We start from the raw sequence: 27912 nt of genomic DNA, 5'->3' as shown, positions 1-27912 counted from the left end.
CCTATGATATGACTAGTGGCTGATTCAAGGAGCTGTATATACAGTTAGTGGTGAGTATGATCAATAGACAGAGTGTGTGATCCATAGATGAAAGGCAAGAGTACCTATCTAAACATCTATGTGTGTCTGCTGGGCTAAACTGTCATTGAAGAAGAGATGAGAAAGTTTGTTGAGGGAAAGTGTTCTTCAGATGTTCTAGCGAGTTATTAAAGCCCGACTTAGCCCACCCAAAACATCCTTTTCAATCAGAGAGATGTGAACCACATCTAATGTGTCTACTTTTCCCGTTTAAAGTTATATTTTCTTTTCAGAGGACATGATTCATTCCTGGTAGGAAAGGTGCTCTAACGTGTTCATTTTCGGATGTTCAAAAAGCTATATAGGTATTTACTTTTCCATTTGGCTTCTTGGAAGAAAGTGCAATCCCTGCATTTGAATTCAGGCTAAATGAAATTTCTGAATATTGCAGAAAACCATTTTGAGTCCTGGGAGTGGAGAGAAAGGGTTTATGATGGTGCAGTGGTGTGGCCATTGGTCACAGAAGAACAGTAGGTGAATACACAACTAGAGTGCAACACAGTTCTGACCTGGATTTCAGTAGTCAAATCAGACGACTTGATCAAATTTGTACTGCAGTGTACTTTGTATAATGGGTTATTGAGATATTAATGATATTGTATCTGCACCTTATTTTAACAATTATTCATCCGTGAATAATTTGCTGAGCCCGTGTGCTGTTTATCCCCTGCATGGCCTCGCTTCACATTAATTCAGTTACACACATTGACTCCTGGGAGCTGTCTTATTACATTTTGAACTGCATTTCCCTCAGCCGACTTTCTGCATGTCCTCAGTGCTTATCTGCATCTATCCACTAGCTGAAAATCATGTTGTATTCACTCAGAGACTGACAGATGGAGAGTTGTGAATGACCGAGCGTGGCATCTTTTGCCCGGAAAACGGACAGTGCCAACACGTTGCATTGTCCGCCCGTCACTCTGTGTCCACAACATTGACCACAACATTGACCACACACCACTGCTGTTCACAGTTAGAATCACTTTCATCACCATGTGCAACAAATGTGCAGGAATTTGTCATGATGTCATTGTCGCAGCGATATTTCACAGCGTTTCGTGTGGCACAGGGACAGCTGGACCTCCCGTGTAGTGTAAAGGGACAGCTGAAGTCATGCTGTCAAGCGGACAGCGCACTGTTTCTGATCTGTCCTAGGTCCCAGACTTCAACCACACACTGGGGCCGGCTCTGAAAAGCTGCGTTGACATTGCTTTTGAAGAGATTTCTTTTTTCACATGTTTTATCACATTCTCTTAACTTTATACGCTAATCTGCTTTGGTTACAGCTCAATGGCTTTTAGGTGTCCAAGAGCATCTCATTTTTTTTATATAAAAGCTGGAGCAGAGTTGCCAGGGATCACACTGCGCTGTCTGATGTGTGCTGTTTAGTAAAGAGGGGAAAAAAAGCAAGGGTGTGTGTTTCTAGTGTGACTCTTGCTCTAGGCAGCCCAGTGGCCACACTGCCCGAGATGTCTGGTATTATAGGATAGCCCGGATTACAAGACCACAACTCCTCTCAAATACAGCATTAAGTGTAGTTATGATAGGAAGCTGTCTCTGGGAGTTATCTGGAAATAGCCGCTGGTTACATGATAATAGCTCTATCGAATAAAGCTTTCGGGAGGCGGCAGCGGTTGATGACAACTGCTTGGCTCTTATTATTGAACCGTCTGCACTGTTCCATTACTAACTGCCATAATATGGAAGCATGCAGATGTGATCTTAATGAAGTGGTAGGGTAGCCTTAACACTAGTTAAATGCTTAATGGACTGTCACTGAATCCTCTAACTCTGGCAGCGTTCGGCTGTTTGTTGGCGTCACGGACTTTAAATACTTTAACAAGTGTTTCTTCATCCTGACTGAACTATACGAGCCTTTAAATTCACCCGATTTTTCTTTAGTTTGGTATGTACTAGTACAGTGCCTATTGAAAACATGCCTGTTCAGAACAGGCGATTGCTTGGCCTGCGGTGTTGCTGCTCGCAGCTTTCTCGAGAACTGCTCATACAAACAACAAAAGACTCGACGCTGCACTACCTTGGGTCCGGAGCAATACACCTGCCATGACGTAGCTGCATCACACACCCAAGTTGCGGCTACTCCGGGTCAGAAATAACAGTGAAATACACTCTGGTTCACCGGAAAAACCAACACACCTAGGTCGCGCTGCTGCACAGAGTGGTGTTGCTTGTTTTTTCAAAGTTTATTAATATTGAACGTGTCACGTTTGACAAAGCACCCCATGGATACACCAGCAATACACCCTCCAAGTGTGAAGTCGATCGGATAAGCGGTTCTCCAGATATGCTAAGGACATACCCACAGACTGAAATTCCGTGCTTTAAAGTTAGATGTTGCTTTGTCCAACTTTTCTCCCTCAGCTAATTATGCAAATGTGCATTTTTTTTCTGTGTCTGACCCCCTCAGGTATTCTGGAGACCAAACGCCTGGAGATCATCAAATCAAACGGCCTCATTGACCAGTGGATTGGCGACGTTATCTACAACGCGGCAGATTTACCCATATGGTGGCAAGTGCCTCAATATGTGCTGATAGGGGTCAGCGAAGTCTTTGCCAGCATTGCAGGTACAGTTGTTGTTTTGACATCTCTTGTGTCTCATTTAGCACCGCGGTCAGGTAGACGTGATGATTCAGACTAACAGTGAAATACTAGTATCCTCCAGTGATTAGCCTTGTGGGTAGAGCTGGTCTGAATCACCTTCACACTGAGCCACTCTGAATGGATTGTGGGCTGAAAACCGTAGTGCCCATTCTTCTAAACAGAATGCGATGAAGACTAATGTGTAAACTCCTTTTGAACAGTTTGTGTGATTCATTGCCTGCACCAGCTTTATGTGTTTGTGGCTTGTAGTCCAGAGTATATAGGCCAAGAAGTCGATCGATAATTGATTATCCCGATTTTCTCTCATCACTGCGAGACATTGTTCAATAATGGGACATATTGTAAATACGGCGTGGATAAAGTAACCTTTTAAAATCGAAATGACGATGTGACCAGCCGCACATTAGCGCCCTTCCTCTGCTTGTAGTGCAAACAGATAATAATATAACCAATAATAAGATGGATGAATACACAGATACACACCTCGCACTGTTGCATGTATCCCTGAGGGTTGTAGTCACAGTAACAACACAATTAACATCACATATCACCTCCATGTTCATTCAGCTGGTGTGTTGACATTTACCACTATGAACTTAAATATACTTCATACCAGCATAAGAAATGGTAATCACAATGTATGCCCTGCGTTCTCTCCCACACTAAATCACACTCTAGAGAGAGAATACTAACAAATTATAATGACCTACACTGCATTGCAAGTTTAACTCTTAATTATCGCAGCTGTAACACTGTTCATAGAGACACATTGAATACACAGAACATGGAGGTATGTTTAATTGTCCAGCAGTGTGAGGGTGCTGACAGCTATATTTGCATGTAGACCGAAGAGCCAGAGAACGGGTCTTAAACATACTTATAAGAAGGCAACGCAACCCCCACTTTCAGAGGCATTATACTGTGGATTCTAATGACTGCAGGAACAAAGGAAAAGTCCTTGGCTCACTGTAAAGCCAGCAGTATATTACAGTGGTCCGGCTCATTGATTTGCAAGATTGCCCACAATGGCCCTGTACAACCAGAGATATTGCTTCCATGATGTAAAGGGTATGGAAAAAAAAAATCTGCCGTCTGACATATCTCTCACTGTAGAGCACAAACAAAATGTGATTAATCTTCATTGGGGCAGATATCTCAGAACCTTGGCACAACAGAGTGCTGCAGGAATGAGGCCTAAAACCTGGGAAATGAGTTTGCATTTTAGGACTTCCGGTTCCCTCGTCTGGAAGTCAATGGGTTTTTTGAATGTATTTTTGGTTAGATGCCTGAAATAAGGTCTGTGGTTAACACAAGCTGATGAGATTTTAACGTTTTGTAAGATATAAGATACATCAACAGATATCCCACTTGTGAATTTTGAAGCTTTTATACTGTATGTCTTAACAAGTGGCTAAATGAGACTACAAAACGTCATCAGGCCGACTCGTCCGCCTTTAAAGCCTCGTTGTGTGTACTTGCGCTCATGCGACCGTGGTGTACTTCGTTTATAGCCTAACGTTAGCTTTTTACTTCTGGCGATTGTATTCACGCTTCAAAAATCATAAAAGTGTTCATTTGTGAAGATTATCTTATGGAACAAAACGTGTCAGTATCATAAAGGTGTGTTTGCCACAGAGTTTATTTTCTGCAATAATCCAAAATCTAATGGAACGTCGTGGAAACCAGTGCGATTCTAACTTCCCTACACCACTCTATAAGGCAAAAGTATCTGTATAACTACATGCCACTAGTCATGAACTAGTAACTTAAAGGGATAGTTCAGGTGTTTTGAAGTGGGGTTGTATGAGGTACGTATCCATAGTCAGTGTATTACCTACAGTAGATGACGGTCGGCACGCCCCCAGATTGGAGAAATTGACGGGAGTTACCGCACAGAAGCAAAGCAATGTACTGCTGTGGACGGGGCCGGTAGCAAAACGTATTTTAGCCACCTAAAAGAAAGACCCACCTAAAAAAATCAATATCATTTTAAGTGTACGCTATATTTATAATATTTTCTGATAGGGAACTGAACTGAAAGTGTATTCTAAATACAGCGTGCACTTAAACTGATAGTGATTTTTTTAGGTGAGCCTTTCTTTGAGATGGCTAAAATACATTTTGTTGCCCACGTCCACAGCAGTACATTGCTTTTTGTTTCGTGCTGTCAGCTTCTCCAAGCTGGGGGCATGGTGGCCGTCATCTACTGTAAGTAATACACTGACTATGGATACGTACCTCATACAACCCCACTTCAAAACACCTGAACTATCCCTTCAACTCTTTCTGAAAGTCCCAAGTTTTGTAATAACCTTCCTCCTTTAGTCGTTATTTTCTGACCTTAGAAGCTGTCTTCATGATCGGTGAAATTCTTTGTGAATAGCTTTTAATCTTTTATCGACTACCAGAAATATCACAATTCTAAGAATGTTTTCTGACCAACTTTTCACACCAGGAAGATTGTGATTCGGGTCCCAGGTCTGATGTGAATTCAAAGTTGTATTTTAGTGTTGCTGCTCAGACGATTCACCCCAGTAAATATCATCCGAAGACACATGCTCATCAATACGAGGCCACCAATAATCCTTCACTGGAAATGTAGCAGTGTTTTGCTTTTTCACTCGGAGAAATAGATTCCCCTGTTCTTCTCCGGAAAAAATGATTAAAAAGAAAAGCATTGAATCAAAGCAGGTCAGAATAGTTCATGCTGGAACTGACAGCCGCAGACTTCTTTTTGATACTTTCAGGGTATCAGCTGAAAACTGCTCAGCAAGCCAGATCTTTCCTTTTCCTTCTTCTTTTTTTTTTGGTGAGCCTTGACCTAAACAGGAAATGCCATTTCATTAAAAGCTACGAGAAGTAAGGCCATATTGCTCCAGTAATGCAATAATGTGACAAAGTGAGAAATTGCTCTAATGTTATATCAAATAACGGCCGCGAGACAAGAATGTAACAAATATCTCCTTTATTAAATGAGGGAAGTTTTTGTTTGTGAGAAATGCACTGAATGTGATGATATAGAAACACAACAACAGAAATCTGCCTTGTATTGTGTTTATCTGTTGTGTGTCTACAGCTTTTTCTTTTCTCCATTAGTGCCCTTTCCTCTACAGTCGTGATCATGGCTTCAGGCCTCAGTTATCTTAGTGATTCGAATTTGTAAAGGCCTGGAGCCATGATTGAGTCATTCTCCTATTACTATGGGTCATGCTGTTGTGGGCTCTTCTATATAGCACTCACTTTATTTCTATATCAAGAGTGAAGATTGAACCATTAATATTTAAGACTTTTTTTCTCCCCCTCACCACAGTGGGAGGATTATCAAGTCGATCCAGTCACTGCAGGGCGTTTGTACGAATGAACATTCACATTCGTCATCTTTAAGTTTAAAATCCATGAGTGCGGAAATTTGTTTAATAAGCTTGGGTGTTATAAAGCCCTTGAACAGAACTCCATAAGGCTCCTTTAAAACACTGGAATTTGCAAGAAAACTATCAGGGTCCCTATGAAAGTCAAATCCAGACATAACAAAGCTATAGGGATCCTTAAAATAAACGTACTCTCCTCTCCCCCTCCATACCATCCCGCAGGGCTTACCTCAAGGAAAATTGGCTGACAGAACTGTGACATATGTCTGGTTAAGAGGAGTATTTCCCCTTAGTCTTCTTCTGTTTGAATAAATCTGTGTAAAACCTCCGTTGCCGTCAAAACTTCCTCGCTACAATCCCCCAGTCCTGTAGGACGACGGGTAATTCTTTGCTTGTACACCATCCAAGTTTGTCGGCTTTCAAGCAATACAAATATGCACAAACTTTTGCAAAAGGATCTCATACAGTGTTTTAATTAATGTATTGCACTTTTGAAAATGTTAAAGGCTAATGTTATTTTCTAAGAAAGAAAAATCACCCCTCCAACGATGCCCTTAGGAGGAAAAAAATATTTATTAGGGCTGTCAATCGATGAAAATATTTAATCGTGATGAATCGCAAATTCATCATTAATTTTTTTTGCTGTTCAAAATATACCTTAAGGGGAGATTTGCCAAGTATTTAATACTGTTATCAACATGGGAGTGGGCAGATATGCTTGCTTTATGCAAACATATGTAAATATTTATTACTGGAAACCAATTAATAACACAGAAAATGGCAAATATTGTCCAGAAACCCTCACAGGTACTGTATTTAGAATAAAAAAATATGCTCAAATCATAACATGGTAAACTGAAGCCCAACAGGCAACAACAGCTGTCAGTGTGTCAGTGTGCTGACTTGATTATGACTTGCTCCAAACTGCATGTGATTATCATAAAGTGGGCATGTCTGTAAAGGGGAGACTCGTGGGTACCCATAGAACCCATTTTCATTCACATATCTTGAGGTCAGAGGTCAAGGGACCCCTTTGAAAATGGCCATGCCAGTTTTTTTCTCACCAAAATTTTGTGTAAGTTTGGAGCGTTTTTTAACCTCCTTCGTGACAAGCTAGTATGACATGGTTGGTACCAATGGATTCCTTAGGTTTTGTAGTTTCATATGAGGGCAGTATCTCTAAACTGAGCCCGCTACAACCTAAAAATTGTAAGTTGTGTTAATGCGTTAAAGAAATTAGTGGTGTTAAATGAACTTGCGTTAACGCGTTATTATCGTGTTAACTTTGACAGCTCTAATATTTATACATTTTAAATTCCATGCATTTTTTTCTCAAATCATTTTGCCCTTTGGTCGAGAAAAGTCAAGCTCACTTTGATTGCTTCTTGAATTATTGCTGTCACAGACAGACAAGAGCTGGTTTAACATAATGTTACAATGTGGGTCTGCACTGTCCCTTTGCTGTATCTGAGAAGCCTAACCAACCTTTGCCGTCCCCTGCGATATGCGTCGCTATTGACCAGTGTTGTTTTGCTATCAAAAGGTTAGCTCGAGATATAAACAAATGTATCATTGTGAACTTTTGGAAAGGTCATTCGTGCTTTCCACTGAGACCTTATGTTTGCCCTGCTCTTATCTCCTTCCGTTTCTTCTGACACAACTGGCGCAGGTATCTGTAAGGAAACCGCTCGTCACATTCATTTGTGCAATGTCCCCCTCCAAGGAAGGTCTTAACAGGCAAATGTGTTTAACCGCAGCTCCCTAATCTCCACTGACAGATGTAGCTATAGGGCCTCATTTGAAAAATCACGTTTGAGGTGCCATGAAATTATCAATGTCAGCTTGCAGGCAGACAGATCTCTAGGGGAAAAAGACATATTTGATGGGGGGTTTTTTTCTCCCTTCCTTATCTTTCTTTCTCTTAGGTCCCTTGCCCATTTTCTCAGTCCTTTTCTTTCTTTCATGACACAGTAAATACTGAGTGATGTGTTTTCCAGAATTTTTTTGAGACCAGTACCAAGCAGAGTAGATACCTTACAACGGCACCACAGACCAGCGCCACCGTTGAAAATGAGCTGCCAAGCAGCTGCTGAGGAAGCTTTTTGGTCTCCTATACAATATTCTAAAAGGAAAACATCCACTGTCTACAAACCCCATCATGTTACATAGATGCATACAGACAGATGTTATATCCAAGTACATAGTGTTACCTTGTTTGCCCCACTTCCACTCAACCGTACGTGTTCAGGCAAAGCGTATGACCAAGAAGCATGATATTACAGGCTACATTACACTATCACTATGGCTGTAACATGTGACGCTTTCTCTTTTATGTGCTACGGGTCATAACATATAAACTGTTTCCTTACGTCTTTTTACTTTCTTTGTTGCAGGTCTGGAGTTTGCATATTCTGCTGCCCCCAAGTCGATGCAGAGTGCCATCATGGGGCTCTTCTTTTTCTTCTCTGGAGTTGGCTCCTTTGTGGGCTCCGGTTTGTTGGCGATTGTCTCACTCCCGGCGATTGGCTGGATGTCATCCCACAAAGACTTTGGTAAGAGAATACAGTATCTTATACACTCACAATATGTGCGGCCGTTGTTGCAAACCAGATGTAGAAAACATCACAGCTATAATCAATATTTTTATAATAACAACGGATCAAATGACTATTTGTAATGTGAAAGGGGTCACTCGTAGTGATGAACCCACAGATGATTATCACCTGATTCTGCCGTTTCTGCCTGCTCGGCGGAGCTTTATAGCTTTTTTTAAACTAATTGGTTTCTTTTGTTTTCGGCCTACAACTTAACTGTTTTGGTTCTCACCGCTTTCATGGCTTCATTTTCAGCCTCTGCAGGCATCTGTTCCCAACACTCTAAAAGCCCTCCGGACAATACCTGCTCGGCACCAAACAGACAAAGTTAGCTTGAACATAGTGGAGCATTTAGCAGCTAAAGAGACAGATATTTCCCTCGGAGTTGGTGGAGACCAAAACGGAGCTAAAAGGAGAATGAATATTAGACTTATAATCACCAGGTAGTCAGAGACATGACTCCAAATTAATGATACTGTGACTGCTGGATGTGTAAATAGACAACTGTTAGCTAACAAGTTTGCCATATTAACAGTATGTCAGTGTTAGTTACTGCCAAAAAAATCACTTATTGCAGGTTTAAAGCTTAACATGTATTTGATCAATCATCATTCTATACTATGGTCCTGACCTAATTGGTGTGAGATTCCAGTGTGTGTGATTGACCCCCTAGCCATTCGACAGACACACGGGAATCCTACACGAGGTGACTTTGTCTGAACTTAAACTTGAAAACAGATTCTACTCTCTTCAAAATATGGACAGCACAGAGGTGATTGATCTTCACTCACACAGTTTTCTTAGGGCTGTCCATAATCCCCCTGAATTGAGCATTACAGTTGTCAAGCCTGCTGTTAGATGCTCAGTGCATGTGGAGTGCACTATTGACTTCGCACATCGACTGTATGTATGGACTCGTAATAGAATTGTTGGTATCGATTCAGAATGCAGAAGTTTTTTGTTTTTTTCAGGGACGTACTGAATGCTCATAGCTTGTGCTGATTTAAAATCCACTTAAAGAGTTTGTAAATTAGACGCAGAGGGACAGGGTGTGGGGGGGCGACACCCTGTGCAGTTCTCTTGTTTTAAGAGTGTTTCCCATAATAAATAATCATGTCAGACTAACGACAAAAGGTTTGTGTAAATCTGTCTGAGTGGTAGAATGAATAGTGCGGCGGTGGCAGCAGATGGATGGGCTCCCTAGCGAGAGGAGGCTCCCAACCCAGATGCACTTTTCCCTGAGCACGCGGTAAATAAGCCAACACTGTAAATTGTTTACCCGCAAACACCTAATAGCTCATTAATACAGTGCGCCGACAGGTAGGGAGGTATTTTTGATGATGCCAGCACTGGAAGATGCTTGGCACGCTTCATAAATCCATCCTTTGCTCAGCCTCGCTTCACTTGAGGGGCAGTTAAACTAGAGTCGGATTGCCTGTAAGACTTCTTTTTGCTTTCCAAAACAAGTCATTTAAAAAGGTGTGCTGCAAAAAATGGAACAAAACATCCTCCTGGCCATTGATAAAAGACACATGGCACAAAGCTTAGGCATTAAGTACAGTCGGGGATCATGCAGCTTGTTTTTGTGGCTGTTTTTCACACTTTGTTGGATGTTAGCTTCTTCCACATTTCGTGGCTCTCTACATGGAATGGATTCAACTTATTTCCATGGCTGCGGGCAAAATGGTGTGTGCAGTAAACAGCATCTTGGGTGAGCTGTGCTAAGTTGTACTGAGCTGTACGGGCCTGAAGACAGATGAGCAACATTAATCACAGGCTGGGGGTCTGATTACATAGCCCCGGATCTTTTAAGTAAAGCTGTCCCTGGAGCGTTACATGGAGATGGCACTGCTAGTCTGCCATCACACTGGTGGATTGCTCAGCTCTCCTGTCGTGCTGTCGCTCCCTGCTTTGCACCTACTGTAATGTTAGTCAGCATCAGTAAAGTGTCACATTAAGAGTCCATCAAGTGTGTCTTTTGTTATGGTATTACCAGCTGGTTTATTTATTTATTAAGTGTGTTGTTTTGTGACAATTTAAATGATACTTAAGTGATGCTAGTGGTCCTTCCCATTGCAGTTATGTTGTAGCCTATTGGCTCAGCTATTCTATGTCATCAATTTGTACATAATGAGACACTATAAAAGTGGTGAAGTTTACGCTATATTTATAATATTTTTGTCGGTTTACCTTGCCTCGAGACAGCTATACAGTCTACGGTATGTTTACGACGGGGAACTGAAGCCGTTATCTATGCTCTCGCCATAGCAACCAGACTCCATTGGAAAAAACAGTAATTTTACCTCACAGAACACCAGGGAGTTGCTGGTCTACCGCTGCCTCGATGGGTTAGTTTATTTGTGTTATTATGTGACTTTGGTTAGTTCGGATTCACCAAAGTCAACCAATAGCACAAACTAACTAACTGATCGAAGCAGTGGTAGACCAGCAACTCCTGTGTTCTGCGAGGTAAAATAACAAATGTTTTCATTGGAGTCTGGTGGCTTTGGCGAGAGCATAGATAACGTCTTCAGTTCCCCTGTCTGACGACTAGGTAAATCGGCGAAAAATATTCTAAATATAGCATACAACCCCACTTCAAAACACCCAAACTATCCCTTTAATTCCTAATGAGAATATTTTTTTTGTTCTAGTCCTATTACAGGCATTCATCAAATGAGAATTAAGGTCCCAAATGCGCCAACCTTTCAGCTACAAAAACTACATATGAAACGTATAAATGTTCCACATGTAGCATAAATCCCGAATGTGTGTTATGTATGTTATGTGCTTCACAAACTTGTATAGCAAAGAAAAAGTTGCTTCTTCAAAGCCTCTTGTTCTTGGAGTTTTGAGTCTCCACAAACGAATGTCTTTCCCATTTGACGTGTCGAAGTGAATGACCACATGTGCGGCTGAAAGCCCATGGCATCAGTCTGCAAAGATGAAAGATAAAAATGGTTAAACGGTACTTCAGCCACATCTGCTCTCAAACTTAAAACATTTCTGAGCTTATGTGTTGAAATTATTGATCCTTGAAATCCCACGGCACGTCGTTTCCCCGCTGTGGCTACATCTGGTTGAGTAGACATCCATCACACTCTTTTATTTGGTATTTTTATAGGCCCGGTATATAACACCGTGTCATCCTTTCCTGCATGGGGCCGATTTAACCTCACAAGTCAATCAAAGATCAACCTTTGCTTTCTCCACTAGCATTATCCTTTACACATGAGGAGTTTTTTTGTTTCTAGAAAATGTCTTTTGTTGCATTTAATTTGTTCCGCCTTTGTGGGAGGAACGTTCACTTTGAGTGAAAGGGGTTTTCTATGGTCACATGACAGGAAACGGCCTTTTTCTTTGACCGGTGTTCAAGTCCTGTCTGATCTTATATCAGATGTCTGGGACGTGTTCAGACATTCAAAGCGAGCTGACATTCGCACATCCTGCTCATGAAGTGTTGGATCACATTCAGTGAAATGTCAATGTTTTAATGGAAGACGTTAATGTCAGATCTGGCAAATGTAACATGAACTCTTATTCTGTCTGAAAGGGCTCTATTTTGAAAATGTAATTCATGGTGCGTGTATTAGACATGTCAGAGGCAGCAGAGGGGCACGTAGCAATAGTTAGCATGTTGCAGCCATTTACAAAATCGCAGCATCAATCAAAGTTTTCATGAGCAGGAGGGGAGCTGCAGAAAATAACTATATTTATAGCTGAAGCAAACATGCATTGATTCCCTCTCTGATTTAATTCGGAGGACGGCATCGAATGCATCGAAGCATTAAAATGTTGGGTCGTTGCACTGAAGGTCTGGATCAATTGATCCATTTTCAAACATGAAATTGATATTGACCTGTTTCATCTGGACTCCCACGGTCCGCTCAAACCTACTCGCAGGTAAATTGTCCCGCAAGTTTATATCGCTCATATATTAGCTGGCTGACCCCTTCTGTTGGTGCATTCAGTGTAATCACAATCTCTGTCATCTACTAACTCTGAGCTGTAAAACAGGACCACATGTGGAAGTAAAAAAATAAATTGTGTGATGACACTCGCTCCAAAATACTCCGCTCTGATTGGTTTGCACTATTTCCAACCCTTGCTAAGAAATTTGCCTTTAAAATCGCTGTCAAATATTTATGGGCTTCATTAATGTGTTTTACAGCAAGTCCTTGTTTAGTCTTTTGCTGCTGTAATTAGCCTTCCATATTTTTGGAAATGGTTAGCAGCCAAGTGGGCCCTGGGGGGGCGGAGGCTGAAAGGAGGAGGTAGAGCCTCACTTAATGTATAATGAAATTAGAGCAAGAACCATTACACAACTGAAAGCTTGCACAATTTTCCAGACTGTTCCAAAAAAAAAAAAAAAAAAAGTGATGGTGCTTTTTTTGCCAGTCCTCTTTTTTCATTCTGTGGATCCTAGTTTTTGAAATCTGGAACAAAGGTTGAGATCCAGTCATCGGTCAGAATAATCTTAAGGCTGCGGTAACAACATTTTCTTCAGCAGGAGAGTAAAAATGTCCTAAATTTGTTACATTCCTCATGCTGACATTCAGGGCCTGCTTAAGAGCAAAGCTCTTGAATATGTTTCTGTAAATCCTGCACTTCTTTTCACACTGTCCATATTCTACTTCACACTGATCATATTTTACTAAACGCTCTGGATATTCCCTCCCACTACATAATCTGTATGCTATATTCCCTGCTTTTTTGTAAACGATATACCGCTCTGTTAATTAAGACTGCAGAGGCACACTCTCAGTTTACTATCTGTTAAGGGGAATTATCGATTGAAAATACAAGCGCCCCCGCTGCTAATGCACTTCCCTTTTCCTCCCGTGCTCTCTTGTCAAGCACATTGTTTTGCACTGCATGAATTATTCAAACACTGCTTCGGTTGCTGATTCATTTCTCACTATTTCAACTTTTGACCAGATTAAAGGTAGAGTTTGTAACCTTCCAAACACATTTTTGTTGTATTTGTTGAAATTCTAATCACATCCCGACAGCAATCAATAAATCAAACGCTCTGACAAAAAAAAACAAAAAAACACTGGCTCTACAGAGTGACTTTCATATTTTTCCGTTACATGAAGGCCACCGTAGTTCTCCGACACGCTTGTGAAACTGCGGTAACGTGAGCCGCAGAGTGCGTTACCACGGTTTTGCACTCGGCAGCTCACGTTACTGTAATCTTGGAAAGGGAAGAGTGAGCGAAGGGGTACTCAGTTAGTTGAAATCTGCAACCACACCACCAGATGCCACCAAATCCTACACACTGTCCCTTTAAGATGACCGACCTTAGCTTTAAGATGACAAAAAAAAAAGTATTAATAAAACTGTGGCAGGGGTCAAAGTATCGGGTTTTCCATTTGCCGCTCAGAAGTTTACAGTCATCAGTCAGCTCTCTGTTGTTAGATCAAAGCTTTCAAGCTATAGAGATGGCCCAGTGCGTAGGTAGGGCACTGGCAAAGAGGACGACGTTTCTTTATTCTCCCCGTTTTCTAATTATCCACAAGAGCGTGCACACAACAAAGAGAGAATTATTTATAGGCATGATACACTTGGTGACATTACAGAGTGTGGTCTGCTCTACTGATCACAAGTGATCATGCAACGCACAGGCATAACTAGTTTCAAATGAGTTAATCCTGCTCTTTGATCAGCGACAGAGGACGCCCTGTTAAATCATGTACAAGAACATGAAGGTTTCTATGTTATAGTTTGACATACATTGTGACACAGATGCCTCTAATACAGCGAGGTGGATGTTATACAGGCCTTTTGGTGTGAAACACAGGTTTGTGTTTTTTGGCAAATGGGCAGATTTGTGTGTATATTTACAGATCATCATCTCACTTGACACTTTTCTTGAGGGACCAATATTTTGCCTCTCTGAGCAATACGGTGCTCATTCTCTGGAATTGTCTCAATCCTCTGTCCAAAAGTCAAAATGTATTGAAAAAAAGATAGATTTCATCCTTTCCAAATTCAAAACATATTTTATTTAACGAAATATTCTGCTTCAAACCATATTGTTGGCGTCTAGTCTTTGAAAAACTACAAAACTGTTCTCTCCCCTACACCCACCTGTATTAACGGGCGGTCTAGCAGGCAGAAACCGGCATACATACTGTGAGTCTGAGATATTTGTTAGGTTCTCTTCCCTTGTTGCAGCGTTACATCTAGTTGTTTTGAGCGTCTTTCTTTTAAAACTAGGCAGAGATGTTAGGGGAGATGTAATCTCATATTCATTTATATTCAATGTGTTTAATATATCTAGGCTTCTATCTTTATGTTTCATAGGCTATGCAACACTGTCAGAGAATATGTTGCTGTAGAAATAAGGCTTTTATTGAGGAAAAAAAACGCATTCGGTATTGTTTGGTATGATTAATCGTTTGTGTTACCAATGATCAATTAAGGAAAGTGCTTATAATTTGCATCCCTAGTGGGACGTTCATTCAGGTAAAGCAGTGGAAAGTGAATTGTTGGTATTTTGGTGGAAAACGTGTCTTAAACTTTGCGTCAGATTTTTGGTCCTGTGCATGCCGGGCCGCTCTGCACCGTCCACACAACAACATGATTTCCTGGAGGAGCGTCTTTCCATTTGTCGAGCTATTGATGTCATGCTTCACTGTGATTGGAACAGCTGTGTGAGAGCGATAAGACCGGTGATGCGACTGGCTGAGAGTGCATTTGCTAATCACCGCACCCCTCTGATCTGCGTTTAACTTTTACGCTGCTGCACATAGGTCAACCAAAATGGCCGGTGCGCTCGGAGACGCCCACACAGTTCATTCCCCCAAGACCCACTGCTTTGCACTTCCTTCGTTTAGTTTACAACACATTCAGCTGCTCAAGCGCTGGTTTTGTTGGGTGATGACCTCAAATGTACTGAATATTTAAACTTTTCCACCATCTCTCACCAACAGTAAAGCCTTAAAAAGTTTTAGGAACTGCAAAAAAACAGTCCCCGGAGTATCTTGTTTGCTGCTGTGCTTGTATACCTGCATCACACTGAACACATTTCAAAATGATTCAATAAAATAGCCAAAAATAATGGGATGGGAAATAAATGAAAGACGTTTAGAAATCCTGCTGGTCCATTAGCAGCATTTTCATCCAGAGGGCTGTTAACGTTAAATTGACAGGTGTAATTAGGCTGTACGTGAATACACACACACACATATAACCTGCCATATGAATAGGCAGGACTTGAAATGAGAATTCCCTCCATATATAATTAAAATCAAGGCTTCCTCTCCTTCTCCGGCTCTTTATTCGGTGTGACAGCTCCACATGGAGAAGCTAATGGGAGCTTTCTGAGGAAGACAGCAGACTGCTCCGAGGCCTCGCATTTACTCATTTGACGATAATGTGAAATGCAAGCTATAGGTATCTCTGTCCACTGGTGGAACTGTGCCTTACATGGAGCCTGTTACATAAACCAAAGACATGTTTTTCAATATGCTGTGGGAGTCGGTAAAAGGCTGTATTCAACATCCAGCTCCCCCCAAAATTAGGGCTGTCAAACGATGAAAATATTTGATCGCGATTAATCGCACATTTTTTATCTGTTTAAAATGAACCTTAAAGGGAGATTTGTCAAGTATTTAATACTCGTATCAACATGGGAGTGGGCAAATATGCTGCTTTATGCAAATATATGTATATATTTATTATTGGAAATCAATTAACGACACAAAACAATGACACATATTGTCCAGAAACCCTCACAGGTACTGCATTAAGCATAAAAAATATGCTCAAATCATAACATGACAAACTGCAGCCAAACAGGCAACAACAGCTGTGCAGTGTGTCAGTGTGCTGACTTGACCATGACTTGCCCAAAACGGCATGTGATTATCATAAAGTGGGCATGTCTGTGAAGGGGAGACTCGTGGGTACCCATAGAACCCATTTTCATTCTCATATCTTGAGGTCAGAGGTCAAGGGACCCCTTTGAAAATGGCCATGCCAGTTTTTCGAGAGCGTTATTTAACCTCTTTCGCGACAAGCTAGTATGACATGGTTGTTACCTATGGATTCCTTAGATTTTCTAGTTTCTAGCTTTAAAACTGAGCCCACTACAACCTAAAAAGTTGCGTTAATGCGTTAAAGAAATTAGTGTCATTAAAACAAAGTTGCGTTATTATCGCGTTAACCTTGACAGCCCTACCCAAAATGTCTCTTTGTCCCGCAAAGTAGTAAACAGTCTCATCTCATGCTGTCGGCTACAAAGTCAATTGGTGTGCCTGACATGGTCAAGAGCACAAAAGCTGTTCTAATGCCAATCCAATTGTCTCCATACTCGAACAGTGAAGGCAGTTGTTCTTGTTTTGCCCTTCATGTTAAACCCCAGCCAGGCGAAAACAGGATTTGTTTAGAGCTTTCCTCTAGAGCTTTGTCGCTGAATGAGGACGACCACTTCAAAACGTTAAGACAGTTAAAGTTTAAAGGCTGCTGGGGTGACGTCTCCAGACCCAGTCGGGGGAAAATAAATGGGTACTGTATGTCCTTAGTTCTGTCAGTCTCAGCACAGTCTGTTTGTCTCTCCTGTGCAGAAGTCATACAGCAAATCACAGTGGAAGTTTATTTTTTACCTCCCTTTTCATCGCGTCCCATTCCCACGAGGAAACAAAACGTCCTTTAATACCGATGAAAGACTCCCCGGCTCGAACACAGCTGAGGGGCCCCGCGTCGCTCTGTTATTTCTGATGCTTCAGTCCCACATCATCAACGCCGCCTTTCCGTATCAACGCATAAGAGCGGGGTCAACCGTCTTCGCTTTCACAAGGTTCCGCCGCGGTTGAGATGAGACGTAACAAGTCCCCCTCCGCTGAATCCTAATTCCTGACAGCGTCGCGTTTTTTCCCTGCCATGCTCACTTCAAGCCCGCCTTTCATGTCTAGCAGGAACACAGCAACCTGCCACACTTGCGAGCCGTATGGCCGTTTACCTTTGCCTTTGGTATTCTTTTTAACACGTTTCGGTACTTTTGTGATAAAAGAACCCTCCTGCTGTCGCCCTCTGAATGTGTCGCGACTGACTCTTTTGTTCTCCACATTTCCATATTTGTCATTTTGCCGTAGCAGCTCACAGTTTTTTTTTTAAGCGTCACCTGAATGCCAGTCTCAGCTAAGGTGTTACATATCCCATTATTATAATGTCATTGTTTTCTGTCATTCCAGGTAACATCAATGACTGCTCTCTGCACTACTACTTCTTCCTCCTGGCAGGGATCCAGGGCGTCACCCTGCTGGTCTTCCTTATTGTCTCCTTCAAGTATGACAAGCAGAGGGCCAAGACAGGAAGCCAGAGGCAGAGGCACACCTCCTCTTGACCTGTTTGCAGGTCCCCATGTCCCACCTCACCATAGCTGCCTTTTCCAGCCACATCGCTCAGTGCCCAAAGACCCTGTCCAATAGGTACTTACTAATCAAATCCTACAACAGTTCGGTTTACCTCTTTAAGTCACAAATTACCTTGTCATGACTATGTATTTATGTTTATTTTAGCTTTTAAGCAGTGATTCTTTATCCTGTTTTTAGTGGTTTTACATCACTGGACGAATGCACAGATACCACTGACAGTATAGAGATTAATGCGGGAGCCATGTTTGAATCAGTTCTACTGTACTCCTGTGTGTGTGTTTACTCGTTGCCTTTCTTTGATTATTTGCACTTGACTTGAGGAGTGGTGCCATAAAAATGTACAATATCTAGATATTTTCTAATCATGGGAGAATGCTCAGTTGTTTTTATAGGTACATTTTTACTTTTTATGTTTTCTAACAAAGTCTTATTTTTTGGACTTTTGCTAACCATTTTACTGAGCCTAGTGTAACAGGTACGGAAGCCCTGAAAGGCAACCGAGAATTTATTTATTCTAAGTCTGATCTGAATTATTTTCTCTCCTTGTGTTTATGACTTAAGAACAGGTGAAAAAACGCTTTGTCAGGATAAGGATAAAGTTCCTTTTTGTGAAACGGGTAGAAAAAACATCTTTTTAAGGCTTATTTTTCTAAGTTACTTTTTTTATTGTTTGCCTCTTAGTGAAAACAGGTGGAATCATTTTTTATATTTTTTTTAAGGCAGATTTTTTAGGCAGATTAGCAAAAAAATAGGAATTTAGAAAGGTTATCCCGGCAAAACATGTTTTACACCAGGAGAGAAAATTATTTAGATCAGACTTAGAAAATGGATCCCCAGAAAAAAAAACAATTCTCGCTTGCCTTTCAGGGTTAGGGTTAGACGGTACATCAGTATTTAAATGATTTCTGGATTCACATCCACAGTCTGAAATTTGTGCATTAAATGTACTTAGCATTATTTCTTGATTACATTTACCCCTTTTGGGCTTTTAGAGAGCTTCAAATACCTATGCAGTAACATAGTTGTTATCACATCGAATGTGAAATTTGTTTTAACTCAGACGGTACTTTTATGTTGTTGCAGATTCCCAGAAAGCATTGCTATTAATGACACAATAGAGCTTAAACACACTTATATTTAGATCTAATCTATTATTCAAATCTAATATTGAGAGAAAAAAAAATCTCCCACATTTGTCACCACTGCCTGTGATTACATACTGTAAATCCACATAAATCCAGCCTATAAATCCGCTATAAATCCTCAAACAGAATCATACATGAATAATGATAACTCCTCGTGTTAAAGATACTCTGATTCCTATGAAGCTTTAAGGCAGTTCTTCATTTCTGGTCAAGCTGCAAAAACCACATGACGAACAACTAATTAGAAACTAACCTTAAAGGGGACGTATCATGCTCATTTTCAGGTTCATACTTGTATTTTGGGTTTCTACTAGAACATGTTTACATGCTTTAAGGTTCAAAAAACACATTCTTTTTCCTCATACTGTCTGTCTGAATATACCTGTATTCACGCTCTGTCTGAAACACTCCATTTTAGTCTCTTTAAACCCTCCTCCCGACTTTCTGACCCGCCCGCCCGAACCCGCGATATTTTCTAGTAAGCTCACCCGAACCTGAATGTGTGTGTGTGTGTGTGTGTGTGTGTGTGTGTGTGTGTGTGTGTGTGTGTGTGTGTGTGTGTGTGTGTATGCTCACCTGAGAGGTGGTGTCCCCCATGTTTATAGGCTTAATGAATGAATTATCTTCACATTGCACTTTTAGAAGTTGAGTTGATCTAGTAGATCCACATTTGAGTTAAGTAATTCACGTTTTGTTATTTTAGAGTTATTATTGGCATAGTTCTATTCTATAAATAATTAAATTTAAAACCAATGCATAGGCTAGACATGGGATTAAAAACATGTTCCCCCTTAAAATAACCTTCTTTATTTTCCTTGAATAAGAGCGCATTTATGTACCTAGTTAAATTAACCATCATTGTTGCATTTCTTAAAATAAATAAATAAATATAATAAGGTCTAACGATCTTTAATTACAAAAGCTCTGATAAGTCAGTAATAGGCGTGGTATTAAATTTTAATAACTGTGTTTTAGACTTTTTTTCGCCATACATGTGTTTGCGTACCTGGATCTAGGCAACCCACAAAAAAACTGACAGGGTCGTCTTATTTCACAGTTTGTTGGTTAGTAGACATCCAGATACCCAAACGTATGCACAAGCACTGAAAAAGTGAGTTTTTCATGATATGTCTCCTTTAAGCTTAACAGGCAACCATGAGTGTAGCTCTTAAAATATCCCCTGCATTAATACTTGGATCATGATTTTAAAAGTGCAGTCTTAATATATAAAAATGAAAAATATAACCCATTCACACTGACGTCTTTCATAGCAAAATAAAGCACAGTGTTTGTTGTCAGGGATGTTTTACAGTGTTATCATGGCTTTGCAGCTTTGCCAGGAAATCTTGAAACAGAAGCTTCTGTTTGGTTGTTGTATTTATTAGACTGTGACACATTTGTTTTAGCTTTATACTGTTAAGGAAAATACTTGTTTGTTTCTCCGATTCTCAGAATAGGTACGGTAGAGCACAAGGTACTGAATTTTATTAAAACAGGAAAACTCTCAGGGCTCGAGGAATGGTGTAACGGTAAATAAAAAGCCAGAAGCTATCTCACTGACGGTGTGTGACTCCTGTTAGAGTGATTTTACTTTGGATGTTCCTTGTTTTATTGCAGATTTTATATATAATTGCTTTGTCATTCAGTCCTCTGCATAAAGATTTATTACGATTATTTTGGAATTACAATTCTGTTTTGAAACTGGAATATTGTTTTGTGGTTATATATGTGTTGTTATTAAAGTGTATTAAATTGAAAAATCGGGTTTGTCATTTTTATTGGCTGTTCATTCAACGGAGGCAGCCTTCAGTCACTCACAAACGGTCAAACTAGGCAGCGCTGATCACATATGAATCAATATTCTGTTACTGTAATGCCTATATCTCGCCTAAATTGTTTTCAGAAACATCTGATAGTGTACTGTTTAGCTGTAAAATGAGAAAGCGGTGCCTAGTTTGACCGTTTGATCGGAGTTCGCGAGTGATTGATAGCTGCTCAGAGACGGCAGACTCCAGCTCGGCTCTGATTGGTTGTTTTCTTCCGGTCTGTGAAATCTTGCAGATGCCATTAGGAGCACCGGAGGACACAAAGGCACATGATTTTTTTCAGATTACCGGTATAATGCACTACTGTCAGGATATAGTTTTATAAAAATAACTGCACTCATTATGCATTGTTTATATTATTTTGTATTGCTTTTTACAGTTACAGGTTATGCATCAGGAGTTATAGTTAGTTTACTCCTGTGTTCACAAATAATCCTTATGTCAACAAATATGTGAAGCTCCAGTAAACAATAATGGCTCAGAGTGACAACATGTTTTAAATTCAGGCTGCGTGGGGTGACCCCCGTTGTTTAAATGGGAATCACGGATTGTGCCTTTTAGAGCCTGCCAGGATGCCTCCGTGATTAGGGCTACGGTTTATCGCTCCTGAGGGAAACCCAAAGTAGACTGTGTGTAAATGATTTATGTTACAAAAAACACACCCAGTGGCAGGCTGTTTGGGAAAGGGTTGCAAACACAGAGGTTTAAAGCATCATTTTGCATTCCCATTGGGGAAGGCAGTATATTTCTTCTTAGTTTCATCAGACGCAGATTGAAATCAACACGTCATCATAGATCATTTTTTTAATGCAAAAGCCCTCGCAGCCACGAGGCTCGGGGAGGGCCATTTCCTGTTTAATTTGGTCAGAGAGCCCACATACCCGTGACTGAGCAGACAGCTTGATGTTGGAAACCAACACAATGCCCTCTGGCCATAATTCCAGTGTGGCGGCTTGTTTCTCATGTTGAGAGGAATTTTCTGACACGTGGAAGCGGTTATGGAGGCAGAATTGCGAGGCAATAACATCGAGATATATAGTTTTGGTACTGACCTCCAAATATTTTATGTTGATTTATTGGCCAGGATTTAAGAACAGAGAGCAACAGAGAGCACCAGAGAGCACCAGAGAGCACAAGAGAGCACCAGAGAGCACCAGAGAACACCCCCAGCACACATTTATACCTGCTACTGGTTTTGTTTTTTTTGTTGTGTTTTTTTAAGCATGATGGTAGCCAAGGTAATGCATTGCCATTCAAGTTTATAGAGTTTTAAATTGATAGTACATACAGTGCCTTCAGATGGGGTCGTGCTTAGCATGTTCACGAGAAGAGTCCATATGAACGCCCCCTCATGTGGTATTCACAACCTCGTAAGTGCAAAATTTCTGAAAGCTCTGAGTTTGCGACATATATTGTAATTAAGAAGACGGCAAGGTAAAGCAGGGAAAATATTCTAAATATAGCGTACACTTAAACTGATATACATTTTTTTAGGTGAGCCTTTCTTCTAGGTGGCTAAAATAAGTTTTGCCGCTGGCCCTGTCCACAGCAGTACATTGCTTTGCTCCCGTGCGGTAACTCCTTTCTGCTTCTCCAAACTGGCGGCGTGCCGACCGTCATCTACTATAGGTAATACACTGACTATGGATATGTACCTCATACAACCCCACTTCAGAACACCTGAACTATCCCTTTAAGCAGAAAAGTTTTAAGAATTAAGAAAAAATGAAGTTGGTATCTCCGTGACATAGATTTATTGCTTAATTAAGACCATTTTCTGCGCTGCCCCACTTTTTAGGGTCCTGTGTCAGTCTTACATAATCTACAATACTAAGCTGCTTTTAATTGTATTACTGAGTCTTACCTGTGTAATGAGCGACTGGCAGATGCTCCAGAAGATGCTCCTCCAGTAATTGGAGGATTAGGAGGTATCATCGCATGTTAATTAAGATAAGCTAATGCCGACACAATGTCTAAGAAAACGGCCAAGCAGACAAATCGCCCATCTCTAAGTACTAATCATCCACATTTACACAGACCTAATTATCTTATCTGAGCTGTCTTTGTTGGTCGGCATCCTGGAGCCCTTTCCGTGCGAAAACGGACAGTGTTGGTTGGACAAAAGACAAGTTGTTTAAACTCAGGGTATAATCTATCCAACACACTATCCCCCAATGAAGTCATGCTGAGAATATGAGCAATGGAAAAAGAAAACATATGTAGAGCCTCTCACAATCTCCTGTTCCAGATAGTGTCCTGGTCTTGTCACTTGAAAGACCGTTTTCTGTGGGATTGAGCACGTCGGCGGGGTTAAGGCTGTTCATTCAGACGGCTGATCTGTGAAATAAGCAACCGTAAAATGCGTTTAACTGCGTACATCCATCTGGATTTATGGCGTCAACCTCGGTTGTTATGTGCAGGCCCTGTGGTTTAGAGCGTCTTAGTTGTACAGGATGGGGCTTGACTCCCATAAAACAGTACAGGTATCAAAATCAATTTTTCACAGCCACACTGAGGAATAGCATTCGTGCTAGGCGTATCTTGGTAAACCTCTGACCTTTCTTTTGTTTTACGGCAGGTGGAAAAATGCCCCGTCCATGCTGATATGTCGCTCCCCTGTGTGCGGGTGCTGCGCTTGTCCTGCTGGGCCGATATATCTAGATGACATGGTCGGGCATTCACCGCATGCTGCTGAAGGGCTTCACCCGCTATTGTTGTTTTTGCCTTTTATGTGGTGCATACGGTTTATACTGTTGTGTGTGAGTTTGTATTTATATCACATTGCAAGAAGTTAAGGTTAGGGGATAAGGCTGGTTGTATTCTATATATTCTATACGCAAACGGCCCTCTCTAGAGCTCTAAGTTTGTCCGTTCTGGGCTACTGTAGAAACATGGCAGCCGACTCCATAAAGAGGACCCGCTCCATATGTAGATATAAACGGCTCATTCTAAGGTAACGAAAACACAACCATTCTTATTTTCAGGTGATTATACAACGTGTTCTCATCCCACCGCTTTGTCAGACCCCTCGGCGTCACTTCTTTCGCGCTTAATGTTGTGAAGTAAACAAAAACACGTGCCAAAAAAACCCCACTATAAAACCACTATAGGTTTAGGAAAAGACAACATAAAAACGACTACGTTCGTACAGTGAAAATGACACTGAACGTTGAGAACAGAGGACACGAACGAACATCTGATCCTAACGTGACGCAGGGGACACGAACGGATCTCCTGGATGAAAGCCTTTTGTTTGTTGGACCCATCCACCTCCCCCTCCATCCCGCCCAGTGTGTGTCTTTTCACTCTTGAAGCTACGACACCACACTCCCAGCGCACTTTCCCTGAGTGTTTCATATTGATGCAGACGAGTTTACATTGTAGTTAATATATTTAGAAAGCTTGGTGCGTCTCATATCGACGCTATGGGTGCCTTGTGCGTCGGTATGTGACGCCCTGGGAATGAGAACGGACTGGATTATACACTAAAGAAAACATACTTATTACCCGATCAACTTCAAATTTGGTCAGTTCAATTTTAAGTCATTTGTGATGAAAACTTGTTCAAATCTTGGGTTTTTATGAAACAGCCCTGTGGTTGACGTGGCGTGGCGGAGAATTTACATGATTCGCCATTGAAAGACAAACTGTTGTAAGTCGACTGAGGACATCTACATGGCAATATTGACTCATAGTCATAGCGCCACCTACTGGCATCAGGAAGACAGCGTTATGTGACAAACATCATCCGATTTACATTGTGTAATCTACACTTTATATAGAGCAACACAATGCATGTTTAACGTGTGTTCTCTAGCGCCATAAAGTGGACACAGGAAGTGGTGCAAAATGGCTCAAAGGCTCAATGTACTGTAGTCAAGAGTCCAAGAGCCGTTACAAGGCCAGTGAGACATTGTGTGTGTGAACATTTCTGTGTGTGTGTGCGCTCTGGAATTTGTCTTCCCACTGTGGCACGCTGGTCAGGTGGGACATTGTGTTTACAAGACAAAGATTGGACACAGGGGTGTTGTTTATGAACGCTGTTGTCTTTGGTTCCCTGTGGCTTCATCTGTAAAAAATTGGTCAGACCGGAATGTCAGACTGACCTTGTCATTCCTCTGAGACGGCGTGTTTAGTCGCTGTAAAACTACTGTGAACTGATTTAAAAAGGAATTCAAAGGAAGGGACATAAATCAAGCAGCGAATAATCATTTGGAAATTGCAAATACAGACCCGGCACATTAGGACCACAGGGAGCACGCCAACCATTAGTGTGAGTTTGTTGGTCTCACATCATCAATTTAATTAAAAATCCATTTAAGATGGAGGCCTGGGGAAGGCGTTTTCTTCTCCTTTCAGGGAAGTCAAGACATCAAGGCCAACGCAAATGAGTCTTGAGTTACTGTGCTCTGAGAATGGAAGCGAATACAGTCTTTATACCTCCTGTGCCACAATCCCAGCAGGTGTGAACACATGTCTGAAACCGGAGCCCAAGGGGGGGGGGAGACGGTGGCTCTTTTAATGGGCTCCTACCTGAAGAGGCTGAAGCCACCGACGACGGTCACGGTAAGAGAGTCACAGTGGTGTTTTAATTACACGGGACCCTCCATCAATCATGCCCCTTGTGGCTGACAGTTAAATCCCTCCCAGACCTGCACTGGCTCTCCTCGCCCTTCACAGTCCACAGGCTGAGCACAGCAGCCACGGTCCCAGCACACACAGCGCACGCTGCACATGGATGGAGCCGCTTCAATCCCCTGCAGCCACCGATAGAGCCACAGAGGCAGGAAAAAATCACACAGGAGACAGCACAAAAAAAACACAAAACAATTCAGGACAGTAGAAACAGAGACAAAAGAGTGAGCGAGAGAGAGGAGAGTTCTTCCTCTGTGTGTGTGTACGTGACTGTGCCAACAGCTCATTTAACAGTTAAACTGATGAACTGTGGATTTAGTCTTTATAAGTAGAATGGCTAAGCAGAGGTTGTAATATATAAATATATTAAATATATAAATATATAAAATATATAAATGCAAGTCCATTTAAACTCAGTTTAAAATACTGTTACACCAGAAAATATTAGTTTGACATTTTTGGAAATACGCTTTTATGCTTCCTTGCCGAGAGTTAGAAGAGAAGATTAATACCACTCTCATAATTGAGAGTGGTATTAATCTTCTAAGAAAACAAATAAGCACATTTCCCAAACTGCAGAAATACTCCTTCAATTATATGACTAACTATCATGACTTCTTATCTTTCTATTTGACATCGATTTATTTCATTTTCGTGTTAATTCAGTGTCTGAGCATGCAGTGGATCAATAGCGGCACCGTAGAAGTAGAAAAGAGAATCAGTCGACGAGCTGCTTGAACTGATTAAATAAAAGTAGAAAAAGCCGGTAAACTTCCGTACAGGTGTCTGGAGGGGCTCCATTCAGCGCTGACTGTTGACATAACCGACCTAATCTAAATGGCATCCCATAATTACACTCAAGGTGGTGCTACCAGTCGCTTAAGTATCTCGCCTCCCTTCTTCCGGGCGAATATTGCGAGCGTTGCTGATTAACAATCTGATCCACGCCGCAGCAACAGTTAACACAATGTGAACATTTCTCTGCTTGATGGAAAATAATAACAGAAAAAAACGCAATCAGCCAACACCACTGTGATGATAATAACGTTCGCTGAGCAAAATGCAATTTTTCAGCCGACTGCCTTTGTTTGGGAAGTTTTCAGCGATGATTATTATTTGTGCAATTATCCGAATAATAAAAGATCCATTTCCAAAAAGGAAACGTTTCCCACCTTGCCTGTAATTATCCCCCTTTGTATCTCCGCTGACTACTGGAGAGATGGAGAGCACATTTCATCCCGGTTCGTCCATCAGTATGCTTTTCCTGGAGGCTATGGGATGGAGGTTAACGAGACCTTAATTGGCATTTTCTTCAAAGCTCACTTAACTCTAAACTTGGGGGTGGCGGTAGGAAATGTCACATTACCATGTTGTCCAGCCATTTCGTTTTAGAGCCCCTTCATACACCGGCTGTCATTTTAGGGAAGTGAGTTATAATATACGAGAAGAGAGTATTAATGGCCACTGCCTTCCTCCGTTAAAGTGGAGCAGATTGTGTTGCTTGTGGGTAAATTGCATCTCATAAAACACTCTTGATACAAAGATGAATGTGTAATTGGCTCCCCTTCCTCAACCACATCCCTCAGCTGACTTGAGAAATGATGCTGTGGTCAATAAAAGCTGATACACGCTCTTGACATTGTTGTGTATTTCTTAAATGTTATGAAAAATACATTATACAGAGCAACAATACAATGCTTTGGAGACTGTTCGGTATATACATAACTGGTCTTCTGCCGTGTTAAGGAGGATGATGAATGAACCGGAAAGTTGTGCCTTTTTTTTTGTTTTGTTGTTCCATCGACATGCAGACATCTTATCGTTGCTTACTTTGGCCTCTCCAGAACTCTTCCACAGAATAAGGACCTGGCGTATAAGAAATTAATATCCAAAATGTTACAAAACTTTCCAAAACCATTTAATGTGCACACACATTCGGAACATCTATCTAGTCGTGTTACTGTTGGTTTTTTAAAATCTACATATCTGAATATTACAGGTCATAGTCCTGGGATCCTTCTAGCGAAACCCTGTTGTAATAAAATGACAAAAAGGGAATCATCCGATAAACAAATGAACAAAAACCTGACGTCCTCATTCGTTGACTTTTTCTTTGTTAGCGATTCATCATCAGTCTCTTGTGGAATATCCTCTTTAATTTAATGACCCTTTGGCAGTTTGGGGGGGTGATTCTGAAGTCAATTTCCGGGTCCGGTTTCTGTCCAGACCCACTTTCCTCTGAAAGGCATAAGGGTGAGT

At 41.2% G+C, this 27912-nt stretch overlaps 3 protein-coding genes across 3 annotated transcripts in view; 1 reads left to right on the top strand and 2 right to left on the bottom strand.

The window, feature by feature from the left end:
* The window catches only part of slc15a4 (solute carrier family 15 member 4), a 33523-nt gene extending 12571 nt beyond the window's left edge, over nucleotides 1-20952 (top strand). The window contains exons 7-9 of the mRNA XM_074638643.1: nucleotides 2507-2665; nucleotides 8464-8622; nucleotides 17865-20952. Coding sequence (XP_074494744.1) covers nucleotides 2507-2665; nucleotides 8464-8622; nucleotides 17865-18016 — 470 coding nt within the window. The 3' untranslated portion in view covers nucleotides 18017-20952. The remainder of the gene's footprint in view (nucleotides 1-2506; nucleotides 2666-8463; nucleotides 8623-17864) is intronic.
* The window catches only part of glt1d1 (glycosyltransferase 1 domain containing 1), a 148199-nt gene that overhangs the window by 38046 nt on the left and 82241 nt on the right, over nucleotides 1-27912 (bottom strand). The gene's annotated exons all lie outside the window — the stretch shown is intronic.
* LOC141769509 (transmembrane protein 132C) overlaps nucleotides 27285-27912 on the bottom strand; it is a 162421-nt gene continuing 161793 nt past the window's right edge. Inside the window, exon 10 of the mRNA XM_074638642.1 lies at nucleotides 27285-27891. Within this exon, the coding sequence (XP_074494743.1) occupies nucleotides 27852-27891 (40 nt within the window). The 3' untranslated portion in view covers nucleotides 27285-27851. The remainder of the gene's footprint in view (nucleotides 27892-27912) is intronic.

Source organism: Sebastes fasciatus, chromosome 6 (assembly GCF_043250625.1).
Source record: "Sebastes fasciatus isolate fSebFas1 chromosome 6, fSebFas1.pri, whole genome shotgun sequence".
In the NCBI taxonomy this organism is placed as follows: domain Eukaryota; kingdom Metazoa; phylum Chordata; class Actinopteri; order Perciformes; family Sebastidae; genus Sebastes; species Sebastes fasciatus.
The sequence above is the reverse complement of the archived record's forward strand: the minus strand, read 5'-3'. Positions and strand labels throughout refer to the sequence as shown.